Consider the following 12,386-nt stretch of genomic DNA (forward strand, 5'->3'; position numbering starts at 1 on the left):
TAATTTAATGTACTTCAACTTATTGCATTATTTTACATAAGTAACTTAAAATACCCGCTCTTTGCGTATATATTATCACAACTTAACATGGGTATCGTTTTATATATGTGTTTAATCTCTTATATACTGTAGTAATGTGTTACCTCTAATAATTGGACTTGAGCTTGGCCCTTGCTCCTAGTTCTGTACGTCCTTAACTCTCTGACCATGTTGGGCCCCCCTTTCTTCAGACTGCGCTTTTTTACTAAAGAATTACACATTCTATGTTTTACCATTGTATGTAACCCTATAAATACTACGCATTTATTGTTGAGTATCAGTGTATACAAGCATACTCGCCACCTGTGTTATGGTGGTTGAGCTTATTGGTATTGGTAATTGGTATATTGCGTAAAAACATACATTATGCCTCTAATCAAAAATACATATTCTAAGATTATGCCATTGGGCCTTTACATGAGCTTGATTGTTTCATGCTTCTAATTTTATTAAAAGTACCTGCTTGAAAAAAACGTATTATTCCCAGAGTACATTTGTCACCTATTTATACCTTGTTTCCTTTTTTCGTCCATGCCTCTGATTATGCGCGTCGTTTCCGTGTGCGTATTCTTTAACGTTTTGACTAGCATCAACTTTTGTGTGACCGTACGACTCTCTTGATAAATACGAATTGTAAGGCAATTTCTGGAATGTAGGTCGTAATAATCAACATACTGCCTTATATATAAAGCATAGTTGTTCGTTTAAAAAAAAGAATAAAATAATTCTTCTCAGAACCTACCGTTTAATATATAAATCCTGTTTTTTTTTACTAAATCAATGCTTACAATAACATTATTAAAATATATAAGTATATGCTTATCAATATATGCTTATGGTATGTGTCAAAACTAACTTTACTCGAATTATTTCGTAATAAAACAGATATCTAATAAGAATATTCACACATTTACTTAATTGTTAGCATGACACCGAATGATGTTTTAAAATATTACGCTTCTCTGTCCGTTTTAGTTAAAATGCTGTATCGATTTGTTCATGCTTTTGTGTCATGCTTACGAAATTCAGCTTTATCTTTATTTCAGCCAATATACAACTGTCAATTTGTTCTGAGATATATATTTATATAAAGAATGAAATATAAATTGTCGTATGAGTTATTTGACTGAACTCAAACTGGTGATCATTATTTTAGACATTTCGATGTCATATAAAGGACATGGATTCTGTGGTGCATTTCAATACATGGGTAGAGCAAATTGCCCAAAATCAAACAAATGCGAGTTTGTGGATTAAGGCTTTTATTTGTTCTTAAGGTTTTCCAATTACATTAAAATGCAAATTTAGTGTTGGCAAATACTCATGTTATATGTGTTTGTTGTTTGTTGACTAATACATGTTATTTGACACGGAACCAGGCACGTACATCGAGGATGTATGAAAGGCAAAATGAGAAAGAGTTTTTTAACATACATTTTATGACTAAAATGGTTGGATGAACATCTCATAGCGCAAACAGTGAACTTTGTTAAACTAGCTTTCGCAATAACAACATTTTTTATTGTCGGAAATAGTGGGTGAGTAGATTTTTTCGCATGTTATTCTTTATAATTATGTTATCCAGATCGTCAAACGCACTAATTTTCGAATACACCTCCAATGCCAGGTAGACATTAATAAGGAAAGGTAGTAATGTAACCGTTTGTAAGGACAAGTTTGCACGTTAAACGGACAAACACAATAAAGCTTTCGAAAAGGTAGGAATGTTTGTTTAAAGCCATATAATGTAGCTAGTAATGCGGAGAGAGAAACATTCTTGAGTTTTTGTTTCGATTCCCAGTCGGGCAAACACTACGGTCACAACCAAATGCTTGTTTCGAAAGCTCTTTAATTTTGTTCACTTATTTAAATTTGATTTATGCTTTTAATTACTCATATAAATACTGCCTGACATATTTTAACAGTCTCTTTTATTAGTAGTACTCAGTATGTTGTAATATACGAAATTCGTTTTTAAATAAGTGCATATTTAAACAAGTTATCCCAATTTGTATCCAATTTAATTCCTACTTATTAGCCATGAAGTGTTATACTGGGCAATTTTCCAGACAAGTACATCTTACTCATCTTGTTTACGCACATTGCTTAAGCCGAAAAGAAACACGTGTGACAAATTTCAACCTAGTGATAACCAAATTTGTAATAAATTCCTATGTTAACCGAAACAAATTTTATTTTGACATCGTTTGACATGAGGTTTTGAAAAGCTTGAATAGCATAATGCGGGTAGTTTGTTAAGAGATAATGTGGATGTCTTCCTTATCCTGACCATGTTTAACTCCAATGCTTACCTCATTATTATCTCGATTGAAGTCAGAGCTCATAATCGGTTCTTCATAAGCTTTACTATTGTTGTTGATGTTAGTAATGGGTGGTCCACCTAGAAAAACGGACAACCTTTTAATACACGTATACCCGGACACATATACACTGTTGTATAATTGCTTTATTAAAAATCAAGCCATGATATGAGATATTCTTTGTATTGCTATACACAACATTAAATAGACGTTTAAGTATATTTATAACATTGAAATTTGCAATTATTTGTAGTTATAATATTTATATAATATATATAAGGAAACATTTATAATGAACATTTACCATGCTGTAAAATATATTATATTCATCTTTTGACGATTGACCCAACAAGTATAAAGCGTTTAAAAAGCGAACAGATGTATTTACAAAATTGAAGGTTTGTACAGAATCCAAATTGAATACAACAACAACATGAACAACAACGGCAACAAATACATCATTATCGTCTTCATTTTGGCAAGTTTTGCGTGTTTACACATGCAATTAATCAAATGTGTGGATTATATATTTTGGTTTATCGTATTGCTATCTTGCTCTGCGTTAAAACTAAATATGAATTTAAAACATACTACGTTATTTTGCGTCACGAGTGAAATGAAGCATAAAACTAATTATACATAATTCAATAATGAAAGATTAATTCCGTTTGTATATTATGAAATATACTTGTATGCAAATGTTTATAGAATATATTATATTATGTAATCGATTATCATGATATGCTATATTACTATATCCTGTATACTGTATTGTATTTTGCATCAATTTACAACCAAAGGTAGTGTTTCTTACTTAAATTAAATACATGTATATGATCGATTTGAAATGATTTATGGTGCATTTAGACAACTATTTCTTTGTTTAGATACCATGTATTAAGAAAGGCACAACGGTCAATATGTTGCAAGTTTTACTGTTCAGCATAATGTTAGAGCATCAAGCTATACACCTATGTAAGGTCATCAGCCCCGTCTGTCTTCTTTGTCGCAAGGAACTTATAGCCTGGTAATGTGTCAATAACTTGAAAAGTTACATCTGACTTAAAGTATGTAAAATAACATGTATTTGAATGTTTTATTTGATAAAATAATATATTTATATATAAATAATATTATACGTTACCGTTCACATAATGTGTATAATGATTGGCCATGACATTATTTTAACATGTTCTTCCATCTATAGTTGTTCAGTTTTTTGTTAGTGAATGAATCAAGTATTACAACTTAATAAGTAAATAATGTTATATCTATTAAACAAGAAAAGTATTTGTTGGTAAACTGATTGGCACGTTATAAATGAGTTTACCCTTAAATTAGCAAACAAAACTGATACATACTTTTGTGTTTAAGTTTTAGTTTACATATCAAAAGAAAACACATGCTTATATGGTATTTCAGAGTAAATTTAACTGCAGCCAACAATTTGACAGTGGTGCCAATCAATGAAAAGAAGCGATACACGTACAGCCAATTCTTGCATGTTGAGGATTTGCATTGAGTATATGGAGATCAACAAGGAAAATCCATTTCGTTAGAAGTTCCTTATGATTCAGCCTATCAAAAGTCGATTGCCTCTATAATCCCGCGTGCCCACCTTTTGCAACTATGGAGCTTCGAGCGTTCAAGAGATCAAAAGCTAGTATGTCGGAATCTATGTGTAGATTAACTAGTAGAAATTGGTAAATGGTCCATTTTGTTTTAACAAACATTAACATTACATCCTAATGAAATCAAAACTTAAATCAAGTTTTGTGAATTTGGCAGCATGGTTTTAAATGATGCATATCAACGAATTTGAAAGTACATGTTAAACCAAGGCTGAATTTATTTGTGTCAGTGTGAAGATAATTGATACTGTTGTGCATCATTAGTTTAGATTACCTTAGATACATCATTCAGATGAGAACTTCCTTTAGTTTGGTTTTGCGAATGTCAAAGTCTAAATTTCAAACAAGAATAATAGGATAATATATTGTTTTATTATAAGCATGACCAGAGGTTTTACTTGTCTTACCGACTGTATGTGGATTTAACTTTTCCCCTTTCTCCCAAGTATGTACGTTCTTAACTCTCTGATCTTTCTTGTCGTCACATTGCGTTTTTCTACAAAGGAATTACAACGATAAATTTCGCATCATTATGTGTTACCCAATAAATACTGGGTCATGTGTGTTTCGTAGATAACCGAAGTTTATCTTCTGGTTGTTGAGCGCATGACTGACTTTTATATTCCACAATACCATTCGCAATGCCTCGGGTGAGAAACATATGGTAATTGTCATTGTTTCTTATCATGAATGTGCTATTTTGTTTATGTTATTATTCTCAACTTAATGAATACATATAGCACACATGTTAATTGTATAGTACCCTGGTTCCTCTTTTTTTAAACTCCCCTTGGTCCCGTTGTAATTCCCGTCGTTTCCGTGAGGTGCGGAATTTTGAGTACCATCGTCTTGGAAGCTTTGATGATTTTTAGCATAATGCCTAACGTCCGGACTCTCCTGAAATACAAGCAGTAGTCATAAACATATGCGTATATTCGTGAAGAAACGTATTCAATATTACATTTCCAGCGATAAACGTGAAATCCTTCGTTCTTGTTTTCTACTTTATTAATATGGGTAAAACTATTTTATGTATTGTTCTTAATGGTATTGAAAGGTCATATACAACGGAATCGTATGTCGGAAAGAAAGAACATATACAAATATACCATTAACGATCAAGACACAGTGATTTAAGATAGAGTATGAATTTAACCATATATTCCTCAAAATGATGATAGCCCCCCAAAAACAAATCCTGAAGTGGAAATAACATAACTTTTAGTTACAATGCATAATATATAGAATTTTATGTGAGTTTTGGATAAAGGTCAAGTTTATCATGCGAGGCTTAGAACCATGGTAGCGCGAGGCTACATAATATTATATTTATCATTTTATTTCCCCCCTTTTTTTTATTAATATACATCAAATACCGCATTTTTTTGACAATTTTGTTCTTCCGTAGTTGACATACCCGAGTGTGTCATTCCAACAGAGATGGAGCGAATACCAAGGAGACGAAGTTCAGGACATGAGATGGCGCCAATGAACAATATATGAATCATCACATGACTTACATTTGATAGATAATGTTCCTTTTTATATTTCATTTTATTTTTCAACGTAAATACTTAAACCCATTTCTGTACAGAACATATACACACCATATAAAAACAGTTGCAAATATGTGAATATATATCAATAAAAAACTCAATTAAGAAGTCAATAACCTGAAAACAAGCATATTGTCCGATATAAATCCAAAATATGTAATATTCAATGAATCCAATAACTACACTCCCAAAATTCTCAAAATATATTCTCAACAACAAATATGTTTATACAAAACATAATTCACGAAGTAATACAAATATATTACTTCTTCGTGAAACGCTAAGTTCCTCCTATTAACATTTTTTAACTTACTAAAAGGCAAAGGTCAACGAATATTGAATAGGCTAACATATGCCATACGTTCACACTAATATCAACAAAAAATAGGATAGCTTCGGATTTAATCATTACCTTTTTGTATATTATACTCAAAGTTTTGTAGCATATTCAATAACATAAATTTTAGAATATATTTCCAACACATGTCCTTTCAAAATTATGTAGACTACTTGCTTTATTATATTTCATTATGATCAAATTAAGAAAAAAGATCGAACACTCAACTTGGAATACGAAACCAAATATTTTGGTTGGTATCGAAAATAAAAAAAGCTTAAAAAGTGCATTTTCGCCACCTCCTGTCATAAGCGCCACCTCCTTGGTCTTGACTGCGTCTCGTTTGGAAAAACACCAAATTATCTATTAGATCGACAAGAAGCCAATGTTTTTGTGCATCGGAAAATGTATACATGTTCAAATAAATTGTTTGAAGTTGTTAGTGATTTCATCTGGTGGAAATTTGCTAGTTACACAGACGAACTGCATCGATTTTGTGATAAAATCTTTGCCATGCCACAACTTAAAAAGGTCATCACGATTCCAAATTGGTGGTTAGTATATGATTCTGTACATGTGTGGATGAATAAATTTTCGCTTAATCGCATTTCATTGCCCGATTAAAAAAAATAATGCAAACTATGTTTAAAAATGTATCCGTGACATTTAATAACATCCGGTCCTTAGCGCCAATGCATCGAAAAACGTAGGTAGCGACCGTGATTATCGAGAATGATGCTCTTCGAAAGCTATGTAATCATGTTTACTTTTTCAAGTTGGGTTTAGGCTTTAACTACACAGATACCAAAATGTCTTATATATTTCAACAAGTCCCTTTTATTAGTAATATTCAGAAAGTTGGCAAATAAAACAATATTTTATAACTATGTGCATAATTAGTTTTAACCTATTTATTCTAGCTCGAATGCATAGAAAGCTAAGTCTTATTTGAAACGCTCTCGAGTCCGTTTCCTGGGACTAGAACCTGTACGTGGTGTCTATGGGGGAAATCTATAGAACGCTCCCACAGTGGGGATAAAACATTTGAAATCTCGATCGCAAGGCGGACACAATATTCACTACACACCTGCGATATATGTGCAAAATTAAGCAATTTATTCTAATTAATAATAAAATTAATACGTACTTATAGGCCATCTAAAAGCAGAATTATACTCTGAAATTTACCAAACATGTACATCTTGATCATATTGTTTACCCAAATTGCTTAAGCCGCAGAGAAACACATATGACTCCGCAAATTTCAACCTATTGATTACCAAAAGTCCCATGTAAAACAAAACAAATGACATGTTGTCATCGTTAGGCATGTACTCTTATGAGGATTTGAAACGCTCGACTAGTGAATAACATAGGGCGGGAAGTATTTTCACAGATCATCTGGATGTCTTTCTTACTCTGACCATGTATAACCCCAATGCTTACCTCCTTATACTTTCGATTGAAGTCAGAGCTCATATTCTGCTCATCATAAGCTTCTTTCATGTTGGTGTTGTAAGTCCTGGACGGTCCACCTAGGTAAACGGGCAACCAGTTAATACACGTACAAAGTAACACATACAATGGTGTTTTATTCCTTCCTTTGCCGTTCTCGTTCAGTCTGTATGGAAATCGTTCTCGAAAGAGTGTATAGGCTATCTAAATTCACCAGTTTGCTATACATATCACAGTTTTACTTCAATTTTCTATCGACAAGAATTGTTCTCAGATGTTCCTATCATAAAAACCAAAGATATTTGTGTAGACCCGCGTCATGCAAATATGGGTCGTCTGTGGCAAGTTGTATTCTAGCCTGCGCATCTCGCAGAAGGTCAGGATATATAGTTTAGACCACGAATCCTTGTGTGATTTATGGCGGACAGCGCAGCTCACGACCAAACTGCGCAATTTCGCAGACAGGGTTTTATCTACGCTAGCAATTGCGCCATATGACCCATTTTCCCATGACGCAGCTCTTAAAGTATGATTAACATGTGTCGAAAGAAAGCTGTGTGTTATGAATATTAGAATACCATATATTGCGATGGTGAACACATTAACTTACAATAAGCAATGTGATTCCCGTAGTATAATTTTTTATTTACGAACATTTACATGTTGTTGAATACAAGTGCAAATAATAACACACTTTGCATATGGTAAATATTCGACTGACAAGTGACAAAAATAACATAAAAAATTAAACCTTTGTGTTTAATTTATTATTTAACAAGTATTTTTCTATCTTTATTTCAAAATCAGGATATTATTTTTTAGCGTTTCAGATCGACAAAATCGCCAAGTCCGATTGAATCTGCCAGCTGACGATTTAATTTGAACTTGTGAAAGAAAAGGGCGATTGTAAAAAAATCAAGGTTACTCTATACATGTATAAGTATTCCCTATTTTAAAAGAGCGGAGAAACAGTCATCTGCAGAAGATTTCCTTGAAGACTGCGGCGATTTGCCAGGCGGAATGGGAATTGTATGTAGGTGGATAATGGTTCCATTACGTCGTCTGAGGAGGGTCACAGAGAGGCAGTTCTGCGTGCGGCTCTGTTAATCAAGCGAGTACCGTCATACTTCGACCCGGACGTCCTCCCGAGCTGACATCGCTGATTCCAAGAACTTGGAAGAATCGCCAAGCGGAATGGTAGTTATCCATTGGTGGGTTGTGGTTTCAAGAGGGACGGGAGCAGCGGTTGTGACAAGACAGAGGACGGCCGGGCGGATATTGGGCAGAGATACAGGCAAGGATTTTGAGGGGCAGGCCTTATGAAGATAATAGAAGTGTCCCTTGAAGATTCAGTACACTTAATGTGCTAGGGAAACAGTTTTGGGGTGCGGGTCGAGGGCGTGTGGCATCTAGAGAAGCCGTATAAACGGCGCAGCGCGCGAGGAGCGGGAAAAGGGTATTTTTTAATTGTCAGTGTGCTGCCGCCAGTCTCATAGTGGTTCTGCCCCCAGTCTCATAGGCGACTTCGAACGTCAGTTTCTTGTTGGTTATTTTTCTTAGGTGTAAATATAATATTCAGTTCCGGTAATAATAATCGACATGTAACGTTAAGACATTTTTGGTTTAAATCTCTCATTCATCTTGATGCTAAAGCCCATGGCGTGAGTATTTTACATATTATACCTTTTTGTTTTTAAATTGTTTTAGATTAAAATCTTATTTCCTAAAAGAATGTTGAAATTAATGTTGTATTTTGGATTGATATTCAGGTCTTTTGTAGAAAGAGTTTGTTTACTTTTTTATGAGGTATTCTGTGCATACTGAAAAATAATTGTTGTATTGTCAAGATTAAGAGTTTCTTTTTCTGTGTATATTTCAGTAATTTACCACATACACGACTGTCTTAACATCTGTAAAATAAAAGAATAATACGTAATGTTTGGACTTGGTAACTGGCGTCTTATAGAAGACAGCACAGTAAATTAGCCAGGCGTTATGTAGCAGAAATCGGTGCGGATGCAGCATCCACAATCGGGGCGGATACAGGATCGACTATCGGGGCGGATGCAGGATCCACAATCGGGGTGGATACAGGATCCGCAATCGGGGCGGATGAAGGATCCACAATCGGGGCGGATACAGGATCCACACTCGGGAACCACACATCGAGATTATAGGAGCCACACATCGAGTTTTTGCTGATGGCAGCTGGCTTCAGGGCAAGCAGAACAATGACGGGAAAAGCTAAGGAAGCATACCAAGAAAAGGTGAATATGTTTGATCAACAGTTAGACAGTCTGTGGCACAAAGTTCAAGGAAGTATATCTACAAACATTGATGACGTAGATAACATAAAATTAAAAACATTGAAACATGAAGTTTTTCAAACATTTGCTAAATATGATGCAAAAGGACAAGAATATATTAGTTATCTTCAAGGCATAAAGACTGAGGAAAGCAAATGGCTTCTGTCTAAGGTTTCGTCAATTATAAATTCAAACCGTTTACAAACCAATGCTTTCATAGAGAGAGTACGTACTGTCAAATACGCAAAACATGAAATGTCAGTCTATAGTTCCACACCCACCAGGTCGAGTCAAAAGCATAAAGTTGAATTAGAACAAATCTTGACTGATTTGGCCGAGTTGGAGAGAGAGAGAGTAAGGATAGATGAAGAAGAAAAAATACAAGATGCAGCTGTCGCAAGACGTAAATCAGAAGTTCAGATACAAATAAAACTTTAACAAAGTAAAAAAGAATTGAAAACAGAATCTACAGCAAGTACCGAGTTAGACCTACCTATTGAAAACAAATATGCAAGAACAGCAGACTATGTTACACAGACATCTGCAGTTAAACATGAACATTCTGATGATCATGAGTTTAATATGCCTGCGAAGGAAATAACAAGACACCTTCTTAAAAGAGACATTATTATGTCGAGGTTGACACATTTTAATGACAGATCAGAAGATTTCCATGCTGTTCCCTTTTTTTATTGTTTGATTTGAGTTACAATGCTATGACGTTAAATTTTATTTACACTTCAATGTATTATGAATATTGTTGGGCCAAGTGTGAGATTGAGCGCTCTATAAACGGTTTAAACCCCCAATGCTTTGCATTGACCGTTCCAAGGCGATGACCCCAGCTTTATTCATATTTTGTGTTTATGTTGGTTTGTATTGTGCTGTATTGTGCTGTTTTGTATTGTTTGGGCAATCGTTCACTTGCCTTAAATAAAAGACCAACTAATTGTTTTTAATGAGAATTCAATACTGCTCCAGCAGCTGGAGTTTCACTTCTTTTTATTGGAAGGCGACTTTCATATCGGTCAAGACAGAAATAAGTGCTTCTCCAGCAGAATAAATTGACTTGATGATAAAATATTTGGGTAACCACTCCAAAAGGCATGTCGTTGCTTAAATAGGTGCATATATCAATAATCCAAGTGCTGGTTTGGAAAAAATTTGGTCCCGGTTAAATGAAAGATATGGTACCGCAGAGAATATATACAGTTCCGTTATGAAGAAATTGGATGCGTTTCCAAGATTTACAATACGAGACCCACAAAAACTATATGATCAGATATTTTGGTCAAAATCCAAGTACTCAAGCAGGATATCAACTTTTCAACCATTTTGCAGCCTATCAAAAGTCGATTGCCTCTATAATCCCGCGTGCCCACCTTTTGCAACTATGGAGCTTCGAGCGTTCAAGAGATCAAAAGCTAGTATGCCGGAATCAATTTGTAGATTAACTAGTAGAAATTGGTAAATGGTCCATATTGTTTTAACAAACTTTAACATTACATCCTAATGAAATCAAAACCTAAATCAAGGATAACAAACAAGGGATTTGAACATGTTTTGTGAATTTGGCAGCATGGTTTTAAATGATGCATATCAGCGAATTTGAAAGTACATGTTAATCCAAGGCTGAACTTATTTGTGTCAGTGTGAAGATTCCACCAAATATGTGACATGATGGTTCTAGTGCTAATACTTGATACTGTTGTGCAATTCATTTTATTTTTTAATTAGTGAACTGAATATTAACAAAACACTAAACACACGTGTTTAAGTACTCATTAACATCGAAAACATGTGTCCCGAGTTTCAATTATAACAATTTTGAGTTGTAAGTGTGTACTTATCGTGACATGCAGGGGAATCGTTATCAAATAGGCAAGTTAATGTTTTCGTCATAACAATAGAGGATCTAACGTATGTGATCATAAGCCACTATAAAACAGACAAAATGTAGAAAACATTGTGATAATGAATTATCAATTGTATTAACCATATTCATATCAAATCATTTTTTACCGAAACCAAACTATTTCTTCTACAGTATCAAAGAATGTTACCGGTATCTTGTTATTTACATCATCAATGATGTGTCCGTATCCGTAACCTAACCTGGTTTACGACTGCCAGGTCCCTAGGCAGCCGTTCGATTCGAAATCAATTTAAAAATGGAGCCAATTAGTCAGGCATGTAGGTAGGCATTAAAGTATGACCGTTGCAGTAGCACTATTTAAACGCGATGAGAAGTTTGCTAGAAATACAAAAATATCATACAACTTTGCATCAACACTGTCAAGTGGATTGAGGGACTGACTTATCCCAACAATTAGATTCGAAATCTTGTTTCTGATCGTTTCATTTTTAGATAACAACCATCACGTACATTGGATGTGCTTCTTCATTGCATTGATTTATCTTTATATCTAAAATACCTATCGCTTGACTTAATCACTTTCGATTTATGTATTTTGAATTGTAATCTACCAATTCACTCGCAAAATTATTCTAACAGAAATAGCAAAGTATGGTCCATAAACATGACACACTGTCTACAAAATATTAGTTAATTGTGTCATTATATGATTAACTGTTTATTAGACCAATGGAAAAACAGTTTTAACAAATTTAAAAAAATTCACAAAAACTATATAAATTCTAGAGCTGCATTTTGGCAAAAGCTGTTTTTGACTCGATATCGTGTTTAATTCAGTTAAGTGCTTCCACTATTTAAGGATCAT

At 34.0% G+C, this 12,386-nt stretch overlaps 1 protein-coding gene across 4 annotated transcripts in view; it reads right to left on the reverse strand.

The window, feature by feature from the left end:
• Positions 1-12,386, reverse strand: part of LOC127847793 (uncharacterized) — a 37,765-nt gene that overhangs the window by 2,467 nt on the left and 22,912 nt on the right. For 2 of the 4 annotated variants that reach the window (XM_052379945.1, XM_052379942.1), the window contains 6 exons: positions 7,331-7,419; positions 4,755-4,888; positions 4,399-4,487; positions 2,352-2,440; positions 551-684; positions 144-244 (listed from right to left, as the gene is read on the reverse strand). In XM_052379945.1, the coding sequence (XP_052235905.1) occupies positions 178-244; positions 551-684; positions 2,352-2,440; positions 4,399-4,487; positions 4,755-4,888; positions 7,331-7,419 (602 nt within the window). In that variant the 3' untranslated portion in view covers positions 144-177. The remainder of the gene's footprint in view (positions 1-143; positions 245-550; positions 685-2,351; positions 2,441-4,398; positions 4,488-4,754; positions 4,889-7,330; positions 7,420-12,386) is intronic. The other 2 variants (XM_052379943.1, XM_052379944.1) reach the window with 2 other exon arrangements.

Source organism: Dreissena polymorpha, chromosome 10 (assembly GCF_020536995.1).
Source record: "Dreissena polymorpha isolate Duluth1 chromosome 10, UMN_Dpol_1.0, whole genome shotgun sequence".
NCBI lineage: Eukaryota > Metazoa > Mollusca > Bivalvia > Myida > Dreissenidae > Dreissena > Dreissena polymorpha.